At 37.8% G+C, this 24,781-nt stretch overlaps 1 protein-coding gene across 1 annotated transcript in view; it reads right to left on the reverse strand.

The window, feature by feature from the left end:
- Positions 1–21,220, reverse strand: part of SLC13A1 (solute carrier family 13 member 1) — a 92,397-nt gene extending 71,177 nt beyond the window's left edge. Inside the window, exon 1 of the mRNA XM_039239692.1 lies at positions 21,122–21,220. Coding sequence (XP_039095623.1) covers positions 21,122–21,220 — 99 coding nt within the window. The remainder of the gene's footprint in view (positions 1–21,121) is intronic.
- Between the last annotated feature and the right edge of the window lie 3,561 nt (positions 21,221–24,781).

Raw genomic sequence — 24,781 nt, forward strand, 5'->3', positions numbered from 1 at the left:
GTGCGTAAATAACCAAGCTCCTGCTGTTTCCCTGGGGCAAGACATATATGACTTTGCATTCCCTGATGCCTGTTGGGCGGTACCGGTGTACACCTGCCTTCCCTCTCCTACTAAAAGGGGTAAATCAACCTAGAATAAACGTCTTGCTGCATTTTGTTTCAGATAAAGAAGGACAGTGCCAAGTTACATGAGATGGATGGGACTAAATCAGCTTCTAAGTAACATGGACCTGAAGGTTAAGAGGCTCCTGCTTTGTTTTTTAGAATGACAGCTGAGCTGGGGAAACACAGAGAGATGCAACAGAAATGAGGTTCTTAATAGAATCTGTTTCTTTGCTAGGCATAAAATTTCATGTTTCTGTTTTAAGGATGTTGTTAAAAAATGGTTGAGTTTTGGGGTTCAAGATGGCAGAACTGAACTCACCTCCTCCCATAGACACAACAAATCTAAAACTATACATGAGACGATTAGTTCAGAAAAATAAACCTAGAAACTACCTTAATAGCTTTTGTCACAACAAAGGATAAAAGAGCTATATCCAGACACAGAGGCAGAGATGTGGTCTCACCAAAAGACCTGTGAATGGTACGGTGAACCACAATTAGGAGGTATCTCACAAATATGGAGTTCCTCCCTGAGCAGTAAGGGGTTTGCGTCCAGGTTGGGCACCTCAACTCTTGGGATCTGTACCAGAGAAAGCAGGCCTCCAAATCTCTGGCTTTGAAAACCGGTGGGGCTTGGGTTCAGGTGAACCATGAGGCTGTAGGGAATGGAGATTCTAATCTTTATGGGCTCGTGTACAAACTCACCCACTCTGAGACTCAGGACAAAAATCAGCTATTTGAAAAGTGCTGGGACCATACATGAAGGAGAGTCATTTGTTAATCTTAATCTCTCCCAGACTAAGAAGGGCAAAGCCTGTTAAGACTCTGTCCAGGGATAGAGGTGCTGGTTGGTGCTATTTTTGCATCCTTCCCTTACCTTGTTAACAGTGGTGGGTGTGCCCACACCTATACTGCCCCCCAGTCTTGCCAGAGCTGGGAGGCTGAGTGTCCTACAGTCTCAGCCCTGCAAAAACTAGCAGGAAAGTGTAACCAACACAGAATATGTCCCTTGAGGGCTTGGCTCTGCTGGCCAGGGAGGATACCATTCTGTGTACTATGAGTCTAAAACAATTGTAGAGATAGCCAATTGTAGAGATAGCCATTGGCAGGCTACCACCTGAAGAAACAAGAAAAAAAAATCAAATAATCTAACTTTGCACCTAAAGGAACTAGGAAAATAACAATGAAGCCCAGCATTAGTAGAAGGAAAAAAAAAAATAAAGATCAGAGTGGAAAGAAATAAAATAGAGACTAAAAAGACAATAGGAAAGATTGATGGAACTAAGATCTGATTCTTTGAAAAGATAAACAAAACTGAAAAACCTTTAGGTAGACCTACTAAAGAAAAAGAGAGAGAGGGCTCAAATAAATAAAAATAAAATGATATCAGATAAGTTGCACCTGATGCCAAAGAATTACAAAAAATCATAAAAGACTACTATGAAAAATTAAATACAAATAAATTGGACACACGAAAAGAAATAGATAAATTCCTAAAAATATACAATCTCCTAAGACAGAATCATGAAGAAATAGAAAATCTGAAAAGTCCAATTACTAGTAAGGAGATCGAGTCAGTAATCAAAAACTCCCAACAAATAAAAGCCCAGGACTGGAGAGCTTCACCAGCAAATTCTACCAAACATTCAAGGACTTACTACTTCTCATTCTCAAACTCATCCAAAAATTAGAGAGGAGGGAATGCTCCCAAACTCATTTTATGAGACCAGAGTCACCTTGGTACCAAAACCAAAAAAGGACACGTAAAAAAAATTACAGGCCAATATCCCTAAAGAACATAGATACCAAATCCTCAACAAAATATTAGCTAACTGAATTCAATGGTACATTAAAAGGATCATGCATCATGATCAAGTAAGAATTATTCCAGGGAAGTAAGGATGGTTCAATATCCATAAATCTAACAAGGTGATACACCACACTGACATAATGAATGATAAAACTTGTATGATCCTCTCAATAGATGGAGAAAAAGCACTTGAAAAAATTCAACATCATTTTATGATCAAGGTGGGTATAGATTGAATGTACCCCAGTATAACAAAAGCCATATGTGACAAGCCCACAGCTATCATATGCTCAGTGGTAAAAAGGTGAAAGCCTTTCCTTTAAGATCAAGAACAAGACAAGGATGCCCTCTCTCACTACTTCTATTCAGCATAGTACTGGAAGTTCCAGCCACAACAATTAGGCAAGATAAAGAAGTAAAAGGCATCCAAATTGGAAGGAAGAAGTAAAACTGGCACTATTTGCACATGACATAATATTACATAGAGAAAATCTTAAAGATTCCACCAAAAAACCTACTGAAGCTGATAGAGTAATTAAAATTGCAGGACACAAAACAAATATAATTTTTTTGTGTTTTTATATAGTAACAATGAAATTTAAGAAAAAGAAATTAAGAAAACCATACCATTTACAACTGTATCAAAAAGAATAAAATATCTGGGAATAAATTTAACCAGGAAGTGAAAGACCTGTATATTAAAAACTATAAGACATTGATGAAAGAAACTGAAGAATACACAAATAAATGGAAAATATTCTGTGCTCATGAGTTGAAAGAATTAATGTTGTTAAAGTGTCCATTTTAACCAAAGCAGATTCAATAAAATTCTTGTCAAAATTTCAATGACATTTTTCACAGATTTTGAATAAACAATCCTAAAGTTTGTATGGAACACAAAAATCTGAATAGCCAAGCAATCTTAAGAAAAAAGGATAAAGCCAGAAGCATCATGCTCCCTGATTTTACATGATATTCCAAAGCTATAGTAATCAAAACAGTATAGTTTTGCCATAAAACAGACTGATAGATCAATAGGACAGGATAGAGAGTTCACAAATAAACCCACACATATATGACCAATTAATTTATGACAAAGAAACCGAGAGTATATAATGGAGAAAGAGCAGTCTCTTCAATAAATAGTATTTGGAAAACTAAACAGCCACATCCAAAAGAATGAAACCAGACCACTATCTTATGCCATACATAAAACGTAGCTCAAAATGGATTGAAGACTTGAATGTAAGAACAGAAAAACAAAATTACCAGAAGAAAACACAGGCAGTAAGCTCCTTGATAGTGGTCTTGGTGATATCTTTTTTTGGATCTGACTCAAAAGGCAAGAGTAACAAAAGCAAAAATAAACAAATGTGACTAAATCAAATTATAAAGCTTCTGCATAGAGAAGGAAACGATCAACAAAATAAAAATCAACCTAACGAATAAGAGAAGACATTTGCAATTTATATACCTGGTAAGGAGTCAATATCCAAAATATATTTAAAAATTCATAAAACTCAATAACAACAGAAAACAATTACAAACAGGCAGAGGATCTGAATAGACATTTTTCTAAAGAAGACATGCAGATGTATGAAAGATGCTCAGCATCACTAATCTTCAGGGAAATGAAAATCAAAACCATAATGAGATCACCTGACACCTGTCCAAATGGCTGTCAGGAAAAGGAGAAGAAGTAATAAGTGCTGGCAAGGATGTGGAGGAAAAAGGCATCCTTGTACACTGTTAGTGGGAATGTAAATTGGTGCAGCCACAATGGAAAACAGTGTGTGGATCCTTCAAAAAATTAAAAATAGAACTACCATATGACCCAGTATTTCCATTACTGGGTATTTACCTGAAGAGTATGAAACACTAATTCAAAAAGAGATATGCACCCTTGTGTTCATTGCAGAATTATTTACAATAGCCAAGGTATGGAAAGAACCTAAGTGTTCATTGATGGATGAATGGATAAAAATACCGCATATGTATGAATACCTCTGAGCCATAAAAAAGAATGAAATCTTGCCATTTGTGGCAACATAGATGGCCCTCAAGAGTATTGTGCTAAGTGAAACAAGTCACGCAAAGAAAGACAAATACCGCATGGTCTCACTTATATGTGGAACTAATAAACAAATGATCACACAAAATCAAACCAAGCCAGACTCATAGATAAAGAGAACAGATTGGTGGTTGCTAGAAGGGAGGGTTTTGGAAAGGTAGACGAAATGGGGTGAAGGGGATCATAAGGTATAAAACTCTAGTCATAAAATAAAAAGTCATGAGGACATAATGCATACAGTATGGTGACTACAGTCAATGACACTGTATCTCAAATTTCCAAGATGTTAAGACAGTAAATCTTAAAAGTTCTTATCATAGGAAAAAAAATTAAAAAGTGCAAAATTGTAAAGTGATAGATGATAACTAGATTTACTGTGGTGATCATTTCACAATGTACACAAATGTGGAATCATTGTGTTGTATACCTGAAACTAATATAATGTTGGATATCAATTATATGTCAATTAAAAAAGTTAAAGTCTATTATTATATCTGGCTTATATAAATAATTTTGAAATGAAATTGCCTGGAGTGTACTAAATGATCCACAAAAGTTAGCCTCCATTATACGGCTTTGTTTTGTTCTCACAGTGCTTAAGCTCTGCAAATTCTGATGTGCATTTGAGAAACTTACAAAAACTGCTGTCTGAGTTTAATGAGGTGTTGTACTTATGGTTTTCCCAGGGCAATAAAATTTCTAGCACTGCTGCCCTCTGATTCACCCATGTCAGGCTGAATCCTCCAAGCTTGGTGTTTAGTCATCTGGCATCCCTGCACTTTCAGCGGGTGTCTACGAAATCCATAATAAAATAGATTATGTTATGTCTTCATTGTGTTATCTTTTTAAAGGAGAAAGAATAAAGGTGTTTGGATGTTGACAGTTTTATAGAAAGTCTGCCTCTATAATCTTGACAATAAAACAACAAAACAAACCTGAGCCTTGACTGAAACTTCTGATTTGCTCTGGAGAGATTGTGAAGGCTAGCTTAATTTAAAATGCTGGTGCATGAGAACAACCAAGCGTGTGTTTTCTCTTGGTGAGAACACATGAACAACCCAAAGTTCCTCCTTATGACTTTGTTTTCTACCATATTTGCAAGAACCCAGATTTCAAAGAAAAACAAACTCTTACTGTCTTGCTCTTCCACCACAACCAGATCACCTATCCATCCCCTGTCCTTTTTCTCTCTCAGATCTGCCCATTGACCTCCACCCCACCTTCTCCTCTGCAGACAAGGCTGTTCTACAACCAGATCATCTTCCAAGGATCCACTTTGATTTTGTCATTCCCTTGTATAAAGCGAGATTAAAGGACTAGCCATTATGAAGTCTATTTGGAGGACCAATCTATAAGAGGCTGCTGAAATAGAAAATAAACAGAAAAGATGCTGCTAGCTAACATAACCGTTGTTTCATCTCCATATGGGTCTACTTCAGCTAGACATCATACTCTGCTCAGTGGCAGACTTTTTAAAACACAATAAAAAGTGAAATTTCAAGTATTAAATTATTAGCTTCCCTAATAACTTTCGCATTTTAACTGGCCCAGCCCTTACTTAAAATTAAGTCAGTGATTTTCAGTTTTTATTGAAAATAATCCAAAATCCTCATCTTTCATTCGAGGCCAGTTTCACTCTAAGACTTACCTCAAATACTTCCTGACATCAGCTCTCTATTTCTTTAAAAGTCTTTTTAAACTTTATTCATTTATTATTTCAGAGAGAGAGAGAGAGAGAGAAAGGAAAGAGGGCATAGAAGTAGGGGAGGGGCAGAGAGATAGAAGGCGACACAGTATCCAAAGCAGGCTCTGGAGCCTGATGTGGAGCTCGAACTCACAAACTGCCAAGATCATGACCTGAGCCAAAGGCAAGCACTTAACTGACTGAGCCACCCAGGTGCCCCACAGCTCTCTATTTCTAAGGAGTTTATTTACACATCTTCCTGATAGTAGGGTTCTGATCCCTACTTCTATTATGCAGCCTTTTCCTGAACTTTAATACATAATATTCAGCCTGGAAGTCATACCAGTAAGCCCCCAGATGCCCTTAAGTGGAAGCTTCTACCTGCCTGCAGTCATACTCTAGACTTTTGGACCCTTTGATCCAGTTTGACTATTTGGATGAAGCAGTTGCAAACTGATGACCAAGATTAACAAAATATAATTTAGTTGACTCGCGAAGGTGGTGTGTGTGTGTGTGTGTGTGTGTGTGTGTGTGTGTGTGTGTGTGTGTTTAATTTGAACCATGATTTATAAACCAATTTCATATTAAAAATAAAATCTGAATTTCTGGCTTTCCTTGAAGAAACTAAGGAATTTGGTAATATTAGGATCATATTCTTTCATGTCACTAATGCTCCAGACTAAAGGAGAGCTTGTCCTTCAGAGAGAGACTTGCTCTTTTCAGTGCTGCACAGCATCGCCGCACCATTTCACTTTACTCTCTTATCTGCTTGGCCTTTGTTGGCATTTGAATAAAAGATCTGGTAATAAAGATGCTACCAAAATAGTCTGCATTGAAAATAAATCTTGCTTTACCATTCCAGAGCCAACAGTTGGACTGTTTATTTGAGTTTCTGTCTAGCCCCTGTGTGGTCCGGACCAGCAGCATCAGCATGAGCCCAGAGCTTGTGAGAAATGCAGAAAGCAGGCCCTTCCCCAGACACACTGAATCAGAATCAGTATTTTCAGCTTCCCTGGGTGATTCATACACAAGTTAAAGTTTGAGAAGCAGTGGGTTACTTCCTTTTCCCCTTTTTCTCTTTAACTCTGGCTTCCAATTTGGAAACCAGATACATGCTTCCAGGTAATAACATCCTGCTCAAGTTTAATCCCTAAATCTAGAACATAGCTTGAAAAGTTGTCCATCCTTCAATGTAAGGTTCAAACTTACATCTTGTCTATGGAGCTTCCCCCAAACAATCGTACACATTTTATACTTTTACATTTGAGCCCCAGAAGATTATAATTGCAGCTGGCTAAGGCACCATATCTGCCTTGTCCCTGAGAGCTGCCTTCCCAGAATTTGTGGAAAGTGCCTCATTTATCATATCTTAAGGAAAGCTTAAAGTCTAGAAAAGGTTGAATACAGAATTCTCTCTCTCTGCATGAGCAGGATGGCAATCTGTCTTAGTTTTCTTGGGATAGTACTGGTTTACACCTGTTGTACACGTATTTTTCTGATTAGCAACACTTTTCATTCTCAAAAGTGTCCTTTTGGCTGATAAATTATAGTCATCCTATTGATGGGTCCACCATCGATAAGAATATCTCCTTCCAATTCCTGTTTTCTATTATGTAATCTTCCTTGGGTCAGGCTTGGACTCATGGGAAGGAAAGTATTCTTTCCCATCAACACTCTTCAGGCATTTAAAATACACAGAATTATTTTTTAAAATCAAATATCTGTGAATATTCTTGTTAAGAAGTAACAAAGGATGGATGGACACACTTCATTGTTTTCTGTTATTCATATCTATTTAAAAAACTAACATTCAGGTGAGTAATTTTTGGTGACCAGTTTCTTCTAATGAAGAAGAAAACTCGTAAGCTGTCCGTGCTGTCACTGAAGGGGTATGCTGGATATCCGGTTCACAGAACCAGCTCTGAGGTAAAGGAAACATTGCTTCATTTTATCGGTAGAAAGCTATAGACTGACCCGTGGTCTCTAACTTTACCATACTTGTCTCCTGTTGATCCTTTTTTTTCTCTTCTGTCTCTTTCTCTGCCTTCTTAGCAAGCCCCCTATTCCTAAAATAGAGCTGTTCCCACAATTTACCACCACTATGCATTACAATCACCGCTACACTATCGGTGTAGGCACATAATAATAAAGCCACAATTAAAGGAGACCAATGTCTAGTCAGTTAGACTGTAGGTGAATTGTTTTCTCCTCTCAATTCCTCTCAAGTCTAGTGGAAATCACTGGTATCTTATCAAAATGAACTCTGCAACCATAACCAGTAAGAATTTAAACAGAATTTTGTCCTAGAAACAGGAAAGCACTATAGTATACGAGTTCTTGAGCTGAATTAGAGCAACACAATAATGTCCACTTCTTTTCTGTTTATTGTGAAGAAAAATAGAAGAAAAAACCCTCAGAATTCTTTTTTTTATTCATTTATTTATTTTTTTTACAAATAGTTTATTGTCAAATTAGTTTCTACATAACACTCAGTGCTCATCCCCAAAGTGCCCTCCTCCATGCCCATCCCCCCTCCCCCCCACATCCATCAGTCCTCAGTTTTTGTCAGCATTCAAGAGTCTCTCATGGTTTGCCTCTCTCCCTTTCCCCCACCATTTCCGCCCTTCTTCTCCCCCTTGTTCCTCCGTCAAGTTCCTCCTAATCCTCCTATACGTGCAAACATATGATATTTGTCCTTCTCTGCCTGACTTATTTCGCTCAGCATAACACCCTCAAGGTCCATCCATGTTGCTACACATGGCCAGATTTCATTCTTTTTCATTGCCATGTAGTATTCCATGGTATAGATAAACCACATCTTCTTGATCCATTCATCTGTTGATGGACACTTAGGCTCTTTCCATAAAACCCTCAGAATTCTAAGACTGATCTTACAAAAAAGATTTTTAAAATCATGATTCATTCTTAAAATACTACATGAAACAAGGGTGGGGGGGGGAGTTGAGAGGGCTTTTTCAAATAAAAATGCCTCACAAGAAATGAAAAGAAAAAAAAATTTCTGTTCAAAAAAGCATATACTCCCTATGTTTCCAAAAAAATAGCTGGGTAAGTTCAGCAAACAAACCACATCCAACCAAACAAAAGGCAGTCGTGCAGAATACAGATGTTGTAAATTCTGTCACACAGTATGAGGTCTAATGTCACTGCTCCATGGTCTCCTGCTCTGTGTGTACATTGTGCCTCCCTGGCTCATTTAGGGTCGTTGCCACTTTTTCTATTGCACAGAGATTCTCCCATCTCACCAGAGAGAGACGAAGCTATTAAGTGCAGACTAATTATCAATATGGACAGGGAATTACTGTTTGCTGACATTAAAAAAAAAAGTATTATAAGCTTTCTAGCAATATATCTTAAAAAATTTCCCCCATTTTTTAATTTAAATTTAAGCCGGTTAAGATACGGTGTAGTCTTGGCTTCAGGAGTAGAATCCAGTGATTCATCTCTTACATACGACACCCAGTGCTCATCCCAGCAAATGCCTTCCTTCATGCCCATCACCCATTTAGCCTACCCATCTCCCCTCCAGCAACCCTCAGTTTGTTCTCTGTATTTAATTTTTTAATTTTTAAAAAATGTATATTTATTTTTGAGAGAAAGAGAGACAGAGCGCAAGCAGATGAAGGGGAGAGAGAGAGAGAGAGAGAAAGAGGGGGAGACTCAGAATGCGGAACAGGCTACAGGCCCTGAGCTGTCAGCACAGAGCCGGACACAGGCTCAAACTCGGGAACGGAGAGGTCATGACCTAAGAAGCCAAAGTCAGACGCCCAACCGCCTGAGCCACCCAAGCACCCCATTTGTATTTAATTTTTTAAATGTTTATTTATTTTTAAAAGAGATAGAGAGGAAGACATAGAATGTGAAGCAGACTCCAGGCTCTGATCTGTCCAGAGCCTGATGCAGGGCTCGAACTCACAAACCATATCATGACCAGAGCTGAAGTCAGATGCTTAACTGACTGAGCCATCCAGGTGCTCTTGTTGTCTGTATTTAACAGTCTCTTATGGTTTGCCTCCCTCCCAGGTTTTTTTTTTTTTTTTTAGGTTTATTTATTTATTTTGAGAGAGACAGAGACAGCATAAGTAGGGGAGGGGCAGAGACAGAGAGAAAGAGAATTCCAAGTAGTCTCTACACTGCCAGCACAGAATCCCATGCGGGGCTCGAACCCACCAAGCCATGAGATCATGGTAGGAGCTGCAACCAAGAGTTGGTTGCTTAATCAACTGAGCCACCCAGGAGCCCCAAACACCTTCTCTGTTTTTATCTTATTTATCCTTCCTTTTCCTTATGTTCATCTATTGAGTTTCTCAAATTCATATATGAGGGAAATCATATGATATCTGTCTTTCTCTGACTGACTTAATTCCCATACCATAATGCCTTCTAGATCCATCCACATTGTTGCAAATGGCAAGATTTCATTCTTTTCCATTGTTGAGTAGTATTCCAATCATTAAACAAAATGTTAAGAACATATGAAAAATAATATAACACACTCGTACACTTCATCCCATTTTTAAAATTTTGACAACTTGCCACATTTGCTTGAACTTTTTAGGTAAATAAAACATTCCATGTATATTCCTTCATTTCTTTCTTCTTGGTCAATCCCCAAAGTCAACCATTGTCTAGAATGTGGTTTGTGTCCTTTCTATCCATGTTTTTGTGATTTTACTAAATGTAGACACTAATAAATTAATAAACAACATATGGTTTTAAAATTAAATAAGGTTTACTGTTCACTTTTCAACTTGTTTTTTTACTCATACAAAAAATGCCTATTTACCTTAATTTTCCATCTTACTCATGTATTTCAAATGTGTTCATATTGATACATGTAGACCTACTTTTAATTCATTTTAAATGGATATGGCATTTCTTTTTATGAATTTATTACAATTCATCTGTCCATTTTTCCTCTGAGGGCTGTTAGGGCTCTTTCCCCAACATCTTTGTACCTACCTCCATGTGGATACAGGAAAGAGATTTTCTAAGCTAGAGTTTATGTTTATAAAACTAGTAGTGAACTTTCTAGATCGAATGAGTAGATTCTAACTGTAGTGAGTATTGTTCAAGTGACATCCAAGATGGTTGTATCTGTTTATATCCGACCAACAATGTGAGAAATTTCCATTTCACCAACCATTGATATATTGGGCTAATTTATTCATCTGACAATCTGATGGTATGAAAAGTTCTTCTTAATTTAATTTGACTTGCTTGAATACCACTGAAGTATTTTTTCATGGTAATTGAACATAATTGTTCCTCTCCTGCAAATTACCTTATTTATAGCTTCTTATTTTTCTGTTGTTTGTTTGCTTCCTTTTTTTCATGAGTTGTGGTTATTTTTTAGATTCTTAATACTTCTTTAGAAGTTAAATATTTGCAAAAGTTTTTCTTAATCTCTGGCTCATCTATGCAATCTGCTTCATTGTGTTTTTGGTTGACAAGTTTTAATGTTAATGCAGTTATTTTAAAATTTTGTTTTTTTTTTTTATTTTTACTACCTTGTATGAGAAATTCTCCCTGTATTATATACTCCCATGTTTTTTTCTGAAGTTTAAACTTTTCAAGTATAGGGACTTGATTTATTTATATAGGAAACTGATACCTTATTTTTCCTAAATGGGTAGCCAAAATGTCCTGGCTTTTTAAATTGAATGGTCCATCTTTTTCCCACCAATTCCTGTTGTTACACATTTCTTATGCCAAACTCCTATAAATGCAGGCACATACGCTTCTGGGCTCTTTATTTTGTTCTTCAATCACAGCTCCCTTTAAAAATCATTTCCAACAAAGTTATTAAATTCTTTTAATTATTATAGCTTTTTAACAAGTTTGACAATCTGTATCTCAAGTCCTTCATCTTATGCTTTTCTCAAACTTGTCTTGATCCCTCTATTGTTTTCCTCAGATTTGGAGTGCTTTCATTGCTGTGTTGATTTTATTTTCAGTCATTCTTTTTTTTTTTTTTTTTTTTTTTTTACAAATAGTTTATTGTCAAGTTTGTTTCCATATAACACCCAGTGCTCATCCCCACAAGTGCCCCCCTCCATGCCCATCTCCCCCCTCCCCCCATCAGTCCTCAGTTTGTTCTCAGCATTCAAGAGTCTCTCATGGTTTGCCTCTCTCCCCCTCTCCCACCATTTCCCCCCTTCTTCTCCCCCACGGTCCTCCGTTAACTTCCTCCTAATCCTCCTATACGTGCAAACATATGATATTTGTCCTTCTCTGCCTATTTTCAGTCATTCTTAATTATCTTTTTCCATGCTGAAATTTTATTTTCATATTTATCTGGAGTGGTAATTGTTTTATTTTTGTGTTTATTCTTTCTATATTCATTATTCCTCATCTGGAAGCTTTACAATTGCCTCCAGTAATTATGTTCTTAGCTTCCAATCTAGAATGTCTTTTCTTGGCAGCCTGGGGTCCTGCCCTACCAAGACAATGCAAATCCAGTCCTCTAGCTGGACCCAGTAGCTTGAGTCAGGTGCTGGGTGGGACACTGGGGAGGGTCTGCCTCCTGTGAATGCTGCCACAGACAACTGTCTGTCTAGCTTTCTGCTTCTCCCCAAAGCTGCAAGGAAACTACACTCTGGCACTTAGTTTGGCTCATTGAACTTGACTGACCCCAGGATGATGTGGGAGCATTTTGAACCATTATGTTCTCACCTTTACTCCCCTTGGTTGTTTGTCTGACCCATTCTGATATATAGAAACGTGTTTGCTTTGTGTTTAGCATGGACAAGGGGTTGGGGTAGAGGGATCCTAATTGTACGAATTGCATTTACACTGCTGATCATAAACTTTATAGATAGAAGAACTTATTTAAAAGGTGAAGACATCTGCCAAGTAAATGGACAAACGTGTTTTTCTGACTTATGAATAAGTAAAAGGATGGGAAAATAACACTTATGAATGCCTACTACATGCCAGATACAATACTTGGTGCTCCATGCGACTCAATGTGCACCAGACTTCTGTGAGGTACATATTGTAATTCCATGTTCAACTAGAGATCAGTGATCACGTTGCTATTATGTAGTTGAGCTGGGATTCAATTCAAGCAAAAATGCCACGAGAACATATTTTTTTTTTTTTTTAAATTTACTGCTCTCTTCCTGCACTGAAAGCAGTGCCTGGCACATAGGAAGCCCTCAGGAATATTTCTTGAATAAATGTTTTCTTCTCACAGTTTTTCTGTGTTCTCCCTACAGTTGTTTCTATGGATAGGGCTTGATCCTTATAGAAAACTCTCAGTTGCTATCCTAAACACAGAATTCTTCAGCATTAGGAACTTCTTTACTTTGCCTTGTTTTCCTTTTTTTGTTTTTTTCTTCCACTTGTCTGGCACCAGATATCCTAACCCTCACCCCGGTGGGGGAATGTCTCTACTTTTTTCCCAGAGCTCTCATCTCTCTTGCCAGTAAACAAGAATTGGAGCTAAAACTTTTTCTGCATAGGTTACTTCCTCACAGCCGACACTTTCATGCTTCCCCAGGCCCCGTTTAACAATAACACAGTGCTATCTTGTCTTAACCACCTCCGCCAAGTGCAGCCAGGGTACCTGCTGCAGAGGTAGGAAGGCAAATGAAGCTATGACAAGGCTATTTGGATAATGGTTTCTCCTCCAGAAATTCCAACTGTCAAATTGTCTTGGGAAATGTGGCTGATTATATTTAAAAATCACCTTGGTTCTCTTTTAAATTATACCTCCAGATGGAATTGAAATAAAAATTAGGCTTTAAAATACAGTTTCTTTTGCCCCTTCCCTCATTTTTTTAATGACACTCTGGTATTAGGGAGCAATCTGGGTGATGAATTAGTACGTATGTGGGGGATGATCTCTCAGCGCAGCTGGAGGAAAGCAGGACCAATCACGGACCTCACTCACTGCAACTGATTTTCTAAAGAGGACGCAAAGCAATTAAGAAAGGAGAAAAATCATGCATTTTAAACCTGTGTGCTACAAGAAAAACACTATTATTATTTGACAGAGCCTGTAAAGGGCTTTGCATGGTTTGTGATACACCTACCTTTTCTGCTGCAGTGATTTCTCAAGACTCAATCCATATTAATTGCAAGGCTTAACATGACTAGAAATATTCTCACGTTGGAAGATAAAGGGTAAGGAGGAGCTTGGCTACAGAGTCAAGGAAAAATAACTAGCATTTCTTGTTTTTAGCCCAAATAGAGAGCAGGGAAAGGCAACTGGTGGTACCACTATGCCAATTACTGGGGAATGATTTAACTCCTACTTTTCATTTAACCTCTGCAACTAATTAGCAATGGAGATGTACATTCCTCACACGCCACACACACAGAGGACCTGGAAATGACCACAGAGTTCACCTTGTTCTCCGACCTGAGAATGCATTAGCAGGTGATCAAAATGCAGTCTGTGAAGTGACTGCTACAGAATCATGAGGAGTCTGTTAAGCGTGCAGCATCTTGTGCTTTGCATGCAGAGGATGTGATTTTAAACAAGTAGCTCAGGTGAACCTGGGGTGGCTGATCCACAGATAACATTTAAAACTCTTTTAAGAGTCTTGTTCATTTTACAGATGAGGAAATGAGCCAGGGATAGCATGACAGAGTCACTCGGGGAGTTTTTCAGAATGTGCAAGATAAGTCAGGGCAGCTGAGGCTATGCTGTGGCAAAGTCCCTAAATCTCAGCAGTGTAAAAACAACCCGAGTCTAGGGCTTGTTCACACTATCTGTCCATCATGGATCATGATTACCCTGCTATCCAGGCAGAGGGAGGCCTCATCTCAACTTATGCTTTTGTAATTGAAAACCCAGAAAACAATGGAGTAAGGAGGACTGTGCACAAGCTTTTAAAGATCTGATATAAATACCATTATAGAAGCAATATCCTTGATGGGCTTGGGAGTCAGACAGACTCGTGTTAAATCCTCTTACTCTCTATATAGACTGTGAGACTTTGGGCAAATTGCTTCACTTCTTTAAGTCTCTGCTCATCTGTAAAAAGGGGGTAATATTGAGTATTTCTAATAACTGGTATGAAGCTTATAGTGGAAGTTCATATTGATTATCATTACCAAACGAGGTATAAAAATGTATCCTGGAAGGGGGAAAAAAGACAGCATTCTTGTTCTGTCCTTTGCCACATTTGTCACTCTATTTGAAGTTCCTTCCTTTGGTCATTTTCTTTCTCCTGCATCCTACCTTTCCTCTAAGAAAGGAAAGGTCTTCACATCCTTCTACCATAAGACATCACCAGTCTCATTCAGCATAGTTATCAACTGTCTATTGTTTGACTGGCACTATGTTTGGTGTCAGAGGAAACAGAAATTAAACAGTACGCTCCACGCGCTTGAGATATTCAGAGTCTAAAGGAGGCAATGATGGAAGAGAAGTGGAGCACACACTGTAACGCAGGCCGAGGTATCCAAGATGTATTGAGAGCATCGAGGATGATTCCTAGTTTGTATTGCTGCCTGAGCTGCCTTCCTCAAAAAGGACAGAGCGAAGAGGAGAGAGCATTTCGGGACACGGGTACAGCATGTGCCAAAGAAAGAGAGGCAAGAACAGCCACGAATAGTCCATAGTAATCTAGGGACTGCAAATAGTGAAATACTGCTAACATGGAAAACATGAATGTGGGAGACAGGTACTTGGGGTTTGGGAGAGGGTTTTGGGGACAAATCAATGGCAAAATCTTAAAGATCCATCAGTGTTTCTACATGTTTTGTTTCGATATTTGTTTCCCCTGTAAGAAAAAGGGAGTCATTGAACAAGGACCAGGTTGGCCTTTAAAAAATAGTGCTCTGGCAGGAGATGTTGGGAAAAAGACTGTGAAAATGGTCCATGGGAAAGAGAGATGGGACAGCCACAAGGAAAGCAGTGCCAGCACAGAGATGAAGAAGCAGATGGAAAGGGGGAGGGCAATTTAGGAAGTGAGGCAACATAGACTGATGATTTGAAGCATCTGAGGTGACACACAGGTTTCATATCTGGGATTGGGGTGAAGGCTAGCAGGTTCTGGGGGATAAAGAAAACAGAAGTAGCAGTAAGTGCTGAGCAAGTGGGACTGTGTGTGACGGGGGACATCGGGGTACTGGAGGAGGATGAATTCCTAGAGATCTATTTGCCTTTTAATTACATGTCTAGATACAAATTATTTGTTTAAATCATTTGGCATGTCTTTATATACAACCTGACTTTGTGATTACTGTTTGCCACAGTGTATATTGACTCTCAGAAACTGTGCAGGCTTCTTGAAAGCAGAAACATTAATTTAAAGTTATGTTTATGTACAGTTCACTTAGCACAACACTTTGGGCTTAGCAAGGTCTCATATTCATGAAAAAATATATATCAGATTTGGATATTCTGGCTTTGTTCATCTAACACATTACTCTTAGCATGACTTCTATTTTTTTTTCTTCTTGTCCTACATCATTTTGATGCTCTTTTGTGACTAGAATGCTTACTTTCTCAGAGTTTACAGCATTTCCCCCATATCTTAAGTCCCTACCACGTTTTAAACCAACATTTAAAACAATGTCAACTATTTCTATTGAAATGTTTAATTGTTTGACTTGTCCCTTTCAAAGTTCAGTATGTCTTCCTGGAGTTTGTCCTCTTTGCTCTTCTTTCACTTGTAGTCGTTTAAATTCTCTCTCCTTCATTTTCATTTTCTCTGTTAGAATCCTAAACATACCACTTCCCTCCTTCTGGTACATCCTTCAACACTTACAAGTTTACACTTCTCTACAAGCATGATATTTCTCCTGTTTTGTTATTTTTGGGTTTTTTTCAGATTTTGCACTATAAGACTCTCATTGGTATCATTTATTCTATTTATTATAATTTATATTACAACTTTGAAACTCATGACATGTCAGATGAATATATTGTGAGGGAAACATAGGGAGCACATGACAGCTGCAGATAAGAGCTGTCTTTAATGCCGTAGTCCCTCCCTCCCAAACCCATGTCACGACTGCACGCTAATGCTCTGCTATGTTGACTCTTTCCTCTCCAAGTCTCTCTTGGTGTAAAATATTTTGCAGAGAGATCCTGAAATATTTGAGAGAAAACTGAATCTGGTTTCAGTTTTACAACCAATCAACTAGGACATGCTGCTCAGTTTCCATGTGGCTGTTTCCCCTCTCCTTATCTCAAAGAGAGGTTCTAATTAGGGATAAGCCAGGGATAAGCCAGGTGGAGTGAGACATACCTGGAAGAAATACACTCAGAAAATATTATTGCTCAGTTTTCTCCTCTTGCTGCTCCTCAAAACACTCTGGCCTTCTTTTTATCTTTTTGACTTATTAATAGAAAATCAAAGAAAAGCCAAGAATTGGAAAAATGAGTAAGGGAATAGTAGAGTATACTGAGAAAAGTAAAAATTAACAAGATGATAAAAACAGTAATAAAAGAACAAAGTTGCACAGAGAATATCACTGGAACTGTGGCATGTGGCCTAGGCCAACTTTAACTTTTTATCTGGGAATATGTAAGAAACTTCCTCTCCAAAATGAGGAAAATTCAATTATTAATTTCATTCAAATATTTATATAAATATGAATTCTATTGTAGGTTTGTTTCATGGATCACTAGCTACTCATTGGAGAAGGATTAAGACTACTTTTATGTTTACATCATAATTAAAAACTGATATTTCATTGTAAAGCAAGAAGACAGTGGGATTCCTTTGGTAAAGCGGTATTTATCCTAATGTATTAGGAATATACTTATTACCACTGTGGAAGCTATAAGAACACAGATATTCAGTTGTGATTGAGATCACAGCTCTAGAGTCAGACAGATGTTGACAGGAAATATCTATATAGCCACATTTTGGTAATCTGTTTACTTGTTTCTGTCTCTGTTTCTAATCTAGAGAATTGGACTAATAATAATACCTAATTCATAAGGATTGAATTTGATCTTCTGTTTGACTTATGCCCATGAGCATAGTCAACTTTGCTATAAAATATTTCCATGTAAACTTTGAAAAACATTTCCTCCAACTAGAAGATCTTAAGATGCCAATTGAATGCCATGACTCATAATGAACATTTGGGTACAGGTGTGAAGGGGCAGCATACGTTGACAAGCTGACATGACCTGCTTGTATAGCTGAGACATTCAGCAAATGACACACATGCAAGACTGCTACTTCAGTTCTCATATGCCCATCTGTAGTAGTTAGAATCACTGCAATTTTCTACCTTGAAGACATTGAATAGCAAGAAGTCAAGTGACGAAATGGATAAGATACACTCCTTCTGTGTTTTGACCTTCTAAAGTATTATCACGAAGAGAAATGCCTCAGTTGTTGATAATGATTATCAAGCCACACTTTATATAACTCTTCAAAATAGAGGGTAAATCTTCAAAAAACACAAAATATAGAAAAGACTACACATAACCACTGGTAAAGCATGAAGTCTGAGTTCTGACAGAATCCGTGTATAAATCCACAGCATGTATGTGAGCTTTGTTGATTCACATATCTTTTTTGCATCAGTTTCCCCAAATGGAAAATGAGAATGATAGAATACATGTGATTGTCTTATTGGTTTGTAACGAAGGCTAAATAAGATAATTCAGATAAAGCAGCTTGCAGAATGCCTGTAACAGAGGCATATTCTGCAAAGGGAATCCCTTCTCTTTCCCTTGGAATATTATATTGCAAAACTACTAAGGGTCTCTAATTACTGATGCTACATTTTTTTTTAATGGTTATTTATTTTTGAGAGAGAGAGGGCAAGTGCATACAAGATGTGGGGGGGGGGTAGACAAAGAAGGAGACAGAGGATCTGATGTGGCACTTGAACCCATGAATCATGAGATCATGACCTGAGCTGAAGTTGACTGCTTAACCAACTGAGCCACCCAGGTGCCCTATACATTTCTGAAGTGAGATGGAAGTAACTGAGATGGGTTAAGGCCAATCTATAGAAACAACTCAACAAGAAGTATAAATGAAAAAAAAAATCAGTCAATAATTTATTGTTTGTTCTATATCATGTAGAATTATTGTATTTTTATAAAGCAAAATTGATTTTTTGTTTTGCTTGAATTTTTTAGTTGTTCTATTACTGGGTGTTTAGAAGCATAGAATTCTTCAGCTTGGTAACCTGACAGTTATAATAAAGTAATTTGAATCCAGGCCCCTTTGGCTATTTTGACCTCCATGCCTCATATTGTTTGAAAAAAAAAAGTTCTGCTTTCATTGTAGGCAACAGTTAAAATAATATTCTTTGAGTTTATTTAGCAGTTGATTGAATGATTAAATATGCATTTGAAGTAGCCAAAAATGAAATCATGGAAAAAACCCTCACATTAACATTGATTGAATTTTTAACAAATGAGTTGATTAGTGGAAAAAGAAAGAGGAACACAGTTCATCAAATGCAACTTGATGCCGGGTCCCTGGTTTCTCCACAGACCTAATGTACTCATGTCATAGCGCCTAGAAAAAAAATTAATGACTGTTTCTTAACAAGAATATACTTTCTGATTAATGAATCATGCACTGAAACCACTGCTTTTATTTAGTTAGTTGTTCTCCCTTTCAATGAATTTATATTCACTTCCTCTGAAAATTGTGGAAGATAATCAGAGTGTCATGCACATGCATGTCGAAGGACCAGCACAGAGGATATACGGTCATAGCATAGGTGTGTATAGACTAGCTTAATTTCTTATTTTCTCTGCCATAAGTAAGGACTTAGGCTGAAACTAACCCAGAAATATTAAAATATAGCAAGGGCCCAGGTATGATCCAGGATGTATTCATGGTAGAATGGTAGAATTCAGCCAGGTCTCGGGGGCCCACAGGAGCAGGGGAGTTTGAAACAGGAGGCCATCATGCACGCTGGCTAGAGTAACAAATCTTTGAAGGGGGTTCAGGTACAGCAGCATTCAGATTAGAGTCCTGCATCTATAACTGCCAGAGACTCACATAGGAGTCCTCAGAAGTAGCTGGCATAAGAAGCAGAAGGGGGAGAGGGAAAGATTAATCACACAAAATCTGAAAAACAAAACCAACTAAACCAAAGCAATGGACAGGGCCTACTGTTTTCACTAGAAATTTTTTAAGGTTTTGAGAGTTCAGAACAATGCTTGACCATAAAAGGTGTGTCATCATCATTGTGAGGAGAGAGAGGCCCGGCCTGGGAGGCTGCTAGAACTGGGTGGATGCCCCCTGCAGGAGGCAACCGGTAGCCAGGGGCAGCAGAGGCCAGTCCCTTCTTCAGCTTTATAGGCAGAGGAGACCTTGGTAGAATCAAGAAGGATTTTTCATTAGCGCACATGAATTTCCTCCAGAGATTCCTAGATCAGTGGCAGGCTTCTCAGGGGGACTGAAGAATCTACCATATAATAATTACTGCGATTCTATTTTAACGTAGACTGGTAAAACCTTGATTAATATTTGTTAAAGGGGAACATCAGAAAGCCATCGTGGGGTGGTGGGAATACACCCACACCAGCTGTGGGTCAACACATTTAGGGAGACTCTTGCTGCCCTACTTACTGTGTGCCAGCCCTTGCTGATGAGTGCTTGTGCATTTAATCCTCACAACAAGTCTGTTTCTCTCCCAGTCTTACATATGAGAAAACAGAAGCCCAGAGAAGTTAACTAATTTGCCCAAGTCACACAGCTTGTAAGTGGTGTATACCTGGGACCTAAAGCAGAGAGCTGAGCTTTAGTGATTGTCCTCTTACCAAGTGACACTCATTATGCTCACTAAATGCTTGCTGATTCAAACCATTTTGCCATGGTATTAAAAATGTCTTGGGTTTATTGTTCTGGACTTTGAACACTTAAAAGCAATCAGAAAAACGCTCATAAGTACACTGAACTGAAATAAGATCACAAATGATTGGAACATGGTACAATCATTTATTAACTTTTCTAATTAACCAAGGAAAATGACATCATGCTTTCAATGTTTTCTCATTCCATAAGGAAACTAAATTTCTAGGAGGTTTGGCAGCCCATGCTGAGTCATGGAGCTGACAAGTAAATGAGTCCGTAATAGACCCTGGGGCTCCTGGTTTTTCTAGCTCTTTCCCCAGTATCCCATAGCTGCCTGGTCTTGGGAGATGGGATCGTGCTAACCCAGGATCCTCCCTAGAGATTGATAACTAGAATGAAAAGATCTCAAGGGCTGTGCTTCTTTTGCTCTTCTTCTCATCTGGTTGCCCGACGGAGAACAACTCTGATTGAATATGTTATTTGATTATTCTAGTTAGTCATACTGAGGATCAACCAACTTTAACCATTAAAAAGGAGAAAATGGACAAAACACAATGTACGACCATCCCTGACTGCAAAGTCAGAGCGGCACCACCCATCCAGTTCTGAACCAGACAATTACATAGAAACTATCAAAGGACAGTTACATAAATCAGGAAATCCACCAGCCTTTTCTCTAGGTTCACTTACCTTGGTGCGAAGGATGATTGGCAATGGCAGTAAAATCAACAGAGTGAAAACTATGAGGAAAAACTTGCGATAAACTAAAACATAGCTGAGGACTTTCATTGTCCTGAGCAGGCACCTTTGATAGTGCTCTACTCAAAATAAGGCAGATGTTAAATAACCAACGTGGATTAATATTTCTCTAGCCCATCATCATCATTTACTGCCCTAGACGGATCAACATGAGTTAAAATTAAATCTTGATTTTTATTGTTTTACTGTCACAATTAACATGGAGAGATAAGCCCAAGGGAGTTTGAAAGAAATCACATGCCACTTGCTGGCATGGATTTTGAAAGATACAGCTGTTCTTTCCCTATTTAATTTGTTCACATTATTTAGGATATTTACTGGCCATATCTAGGAGAAGGCAAAATAGTGAAGTTTGTTGACTTTGCCTACAGTGAGGCCCCTCTGCCCCTTTCGATGTCCCCTGACTTCAGGGCTCTGTGTTTGGTTGGTGCCTTAAGCAATCCCTACTGGATGCCTCCAGAGCCCTTTCTAAGAAAGTGCATTTTCAGTGTGTGAATTGAAACAGTGATTCCAATAGTAGGAATTTCAGTGTATGGCAATGTGAAAGGTAAAGGTTTTGGTACAGATTTTTCTAGGGCTTCTTGGGTAATGTGTTGAGGCAGCCCTCTGCATTGCTCATGTAAAGTATGGCTTAGAGAAGAGCTCCTGACCTCTCTTATTTGGGAATTCTTTGCTTTCATTCAAAAGATAAATAACACTGATCCTGATGTTGAGCAGCATTTTTCTCCCCAATATCACACTCAGTTGCACAATGATGTATTCACTATTTGAAAGCAAAATTCTGTGTATTTCTTGTACCCCATTGTCTCTTTTGATAGAAAACTGAAAGTTCTCAAGCCTTATATAAGCCCTACCCTGTTCCACGTTTCCATGACTGAGTTGACACTATGGGGTTGATGCTGACTACTTAATTAACAGGAAATCATCCCAGAGATAAGTCATTGAGGCCATTCAAGGGGTGAGTGTGTGTGTGTGTGTGTGTGTGTGTGTGTGTGTGTGTGTGTATAAGCACATGTGTGAAGATAGGGACTATTCTGACAGTGGCATAGTGGATGTATTTTACAAGTGCTCAGAGCTAGGGACTCTGATTTGTTTTTAATTGTGTTGTAAATTAATAATGCAATACACTTCAATTAAACAACTACTATGCACTTAGCCCTAGGTATAAACAGAACACATTTCTTTCTATAATTTATAGTCAATTTCTCTTGGCATAAAGAACCTTACTTTTAGGTAGTCCTTGGTTAGCATTTAGACCTTATTTCTAATTCCACACTAATGTAACTGCTTTCTTTTCTTATCAAAGAAGGTAATTCTTTCCCAATGTTCTTTGTATTATTAACATAGATGAGAAAGCACTTTTCCCTCTAAATGTCTAAATTGCTAAAGATGTATCACAGATAGGGATTCAGGAAAATCAGCAGAGTATACAGAAAAAAAAAAAAAAAAGCCTCAAAACAAGAAAGGCACATTACATTTTAAATTTCTAAGGTGAAAAAAAGAGAGGGTAATTACAAATNCTTATTTCTAATTCCACACTAATGTAACTGCTTTCTTTTCTTATCAAAGAAGGTAATTCTTTCCCAATGTTCTTTGTATTATTAACATAGATGAGGATGTGAGTGTGAATGATTCGTACTAAATTGCTAAAGATGTAACACAGATAGGGATTCAGGAAAAAAAACAAAATAAAAAAAAAAAAAAAAAAAAAAGCCTCCAAACCAGAAAGGCACATTACATTTTAAATTTCTAAGGTGAAAAAAAGAGAGGGTAATTACAAATAATAGTAATAAATAATGAGCAATAATAATAAAAAGTGCATTAAAAACACATAAAGGAACACAGTTACTCAAAACAATTTCAATACTGTTTTTTCCCACATAACACCCTGTACAGTTCATTGCATGCTTTTTTTTTTTTTTTTAAGGAAACCATTTCTGTTCGTAAATTTCCTTAGGCCACATAGTGAGATCATTTGAGCCTCACTTTCTTATGTTAGAGGATTTTACTTTATGAAATGATACCAAAAATGAAAAGGCATTTGTGTGACATTTAACAGAAATGGAGGAACCGTGGCACTCAAACCAGATGGAGACTGAAGGAAAAGCTCTTGACATTTGTCAGTGCCTCCTTTCTGTGCCCTATTTTCTCTATTCTGGAGCTCTTTTCACCAGACTAAGGCTTGCAACACCATCCTATTGTGGCCCAAGGCTCTAGTCAACTCAGTCTTCTGTGGGTGCCCCTCATTACAAAATGGTTACACCTTTTCTTTATGTCCAGCCAATCTCTTGTTCCTCACTGTCACTGAGAGAAAAAGATCTGACAGGATAATTCACACTAAGCATGAATGAGTGATATGAGCCGCATACCTCTCTAAGAGTCACCAGAGAGTGACACTCTCAATGTGAGACTTTGGGCCCCTTGGTAACATATCTTAGGGTGTCATTCAAATCACATCACACTGTTAAGCAGTTCTACAATTGTCAAAGTGCACCTGTTCTTTGTACAGAAATACATAACTTTCCTAATATATCATGGTTGTGCTATGCTTACCTATCTGATCTAAAATGAATTACACCAATATGTAATTAGGGATTAATTCATTTAAAACATGTTCTTTACAAATGTAAAAATATTAGAAACATTATTTATTTATTTACAGTTATTTACTATGTGCCGGGAATTTACATAACCAACTTGCTTAATCTTCAAAACCCAATACAATGTAATATTACTGTAGGTATTGTTATAATTATTTCTCTTTCAAAGATTTGGAAACTAAAATGCAAAGAGACACAAAATGTCTGAGGTACTAAGTGATGTAATAATGATTTAAATCCAGTTCTTTCTGGTTCTTAAGGCAATGGTTTTTTTTTTTGAACTATGTCATACATATACCATAATGACTATTAATCTGACACTAATACTAACCATCAGATCTAGAATTTGTATATAGGCACGATTTGGTTGGCTTAGAAATTATAGCTATAGGGCTTACTTTTTTTTATGTTCCTTGAGCCTTATGACTGAATATAACATGTGAAACTCAGGTTCCAGTATGAAGAGAAGAAAAATTCTTTTTATATTCTGGTTACCTTCATGAAGAAGTTAGGTTGACCAGGATATGTAAGCTATGTAGACAGTTTGTATGAGAGGAGTGGAAAGCAGCTTTTACGTGGCTATCCTATGTGCTTCTCTCAGGCTTGCTTTCTGGGTGTCTATTTCTTATCCTACATTTGCTCCCAAATTTGTGCTTTTCTTCAGGCCTTTCCCTCTTCCAAGAATATGCTTCCCTTCTCTATATTTAAATCCCACCAATCCTTGAAGTGTGACTTGCACACTCATCCCCAGTCTGCTGCCTTCTATAAATCCATCCTGACAATTCCTGACTTTCTATGCACCACCCAACAACATCCAAGCAACCTGGAGTGCTTGACAAAGGTACAGGTCCCTGCCCTGTTGGTCAAAATGTGACTTCATGTTGGGGCCCCCGACATAGTTTTCATGCACAGTAATATATGAGAATCATTGACTTAGTATCTGTAAGATACATTCTGGCCTATAAGTAAACTGGCTTACATTAATTACTAT

The sequence above is a fragment of the Hyaena hyaena genome, unplaced genomic scaffold (genome assembly GCF_003009895.1).
Source record: "Hyaena hyaena isolate Hyena2069 unplaced genomic scaffold, ASM300989v1 scaffold_161, whole genome shotgun sequence".
Classification (NCBI taxonomy): Eukaryota; Metazoa; Chordata; class Mammalia; order Carnivora; family Hyaenidae; genus Hyaena; species Hyaena hyaena.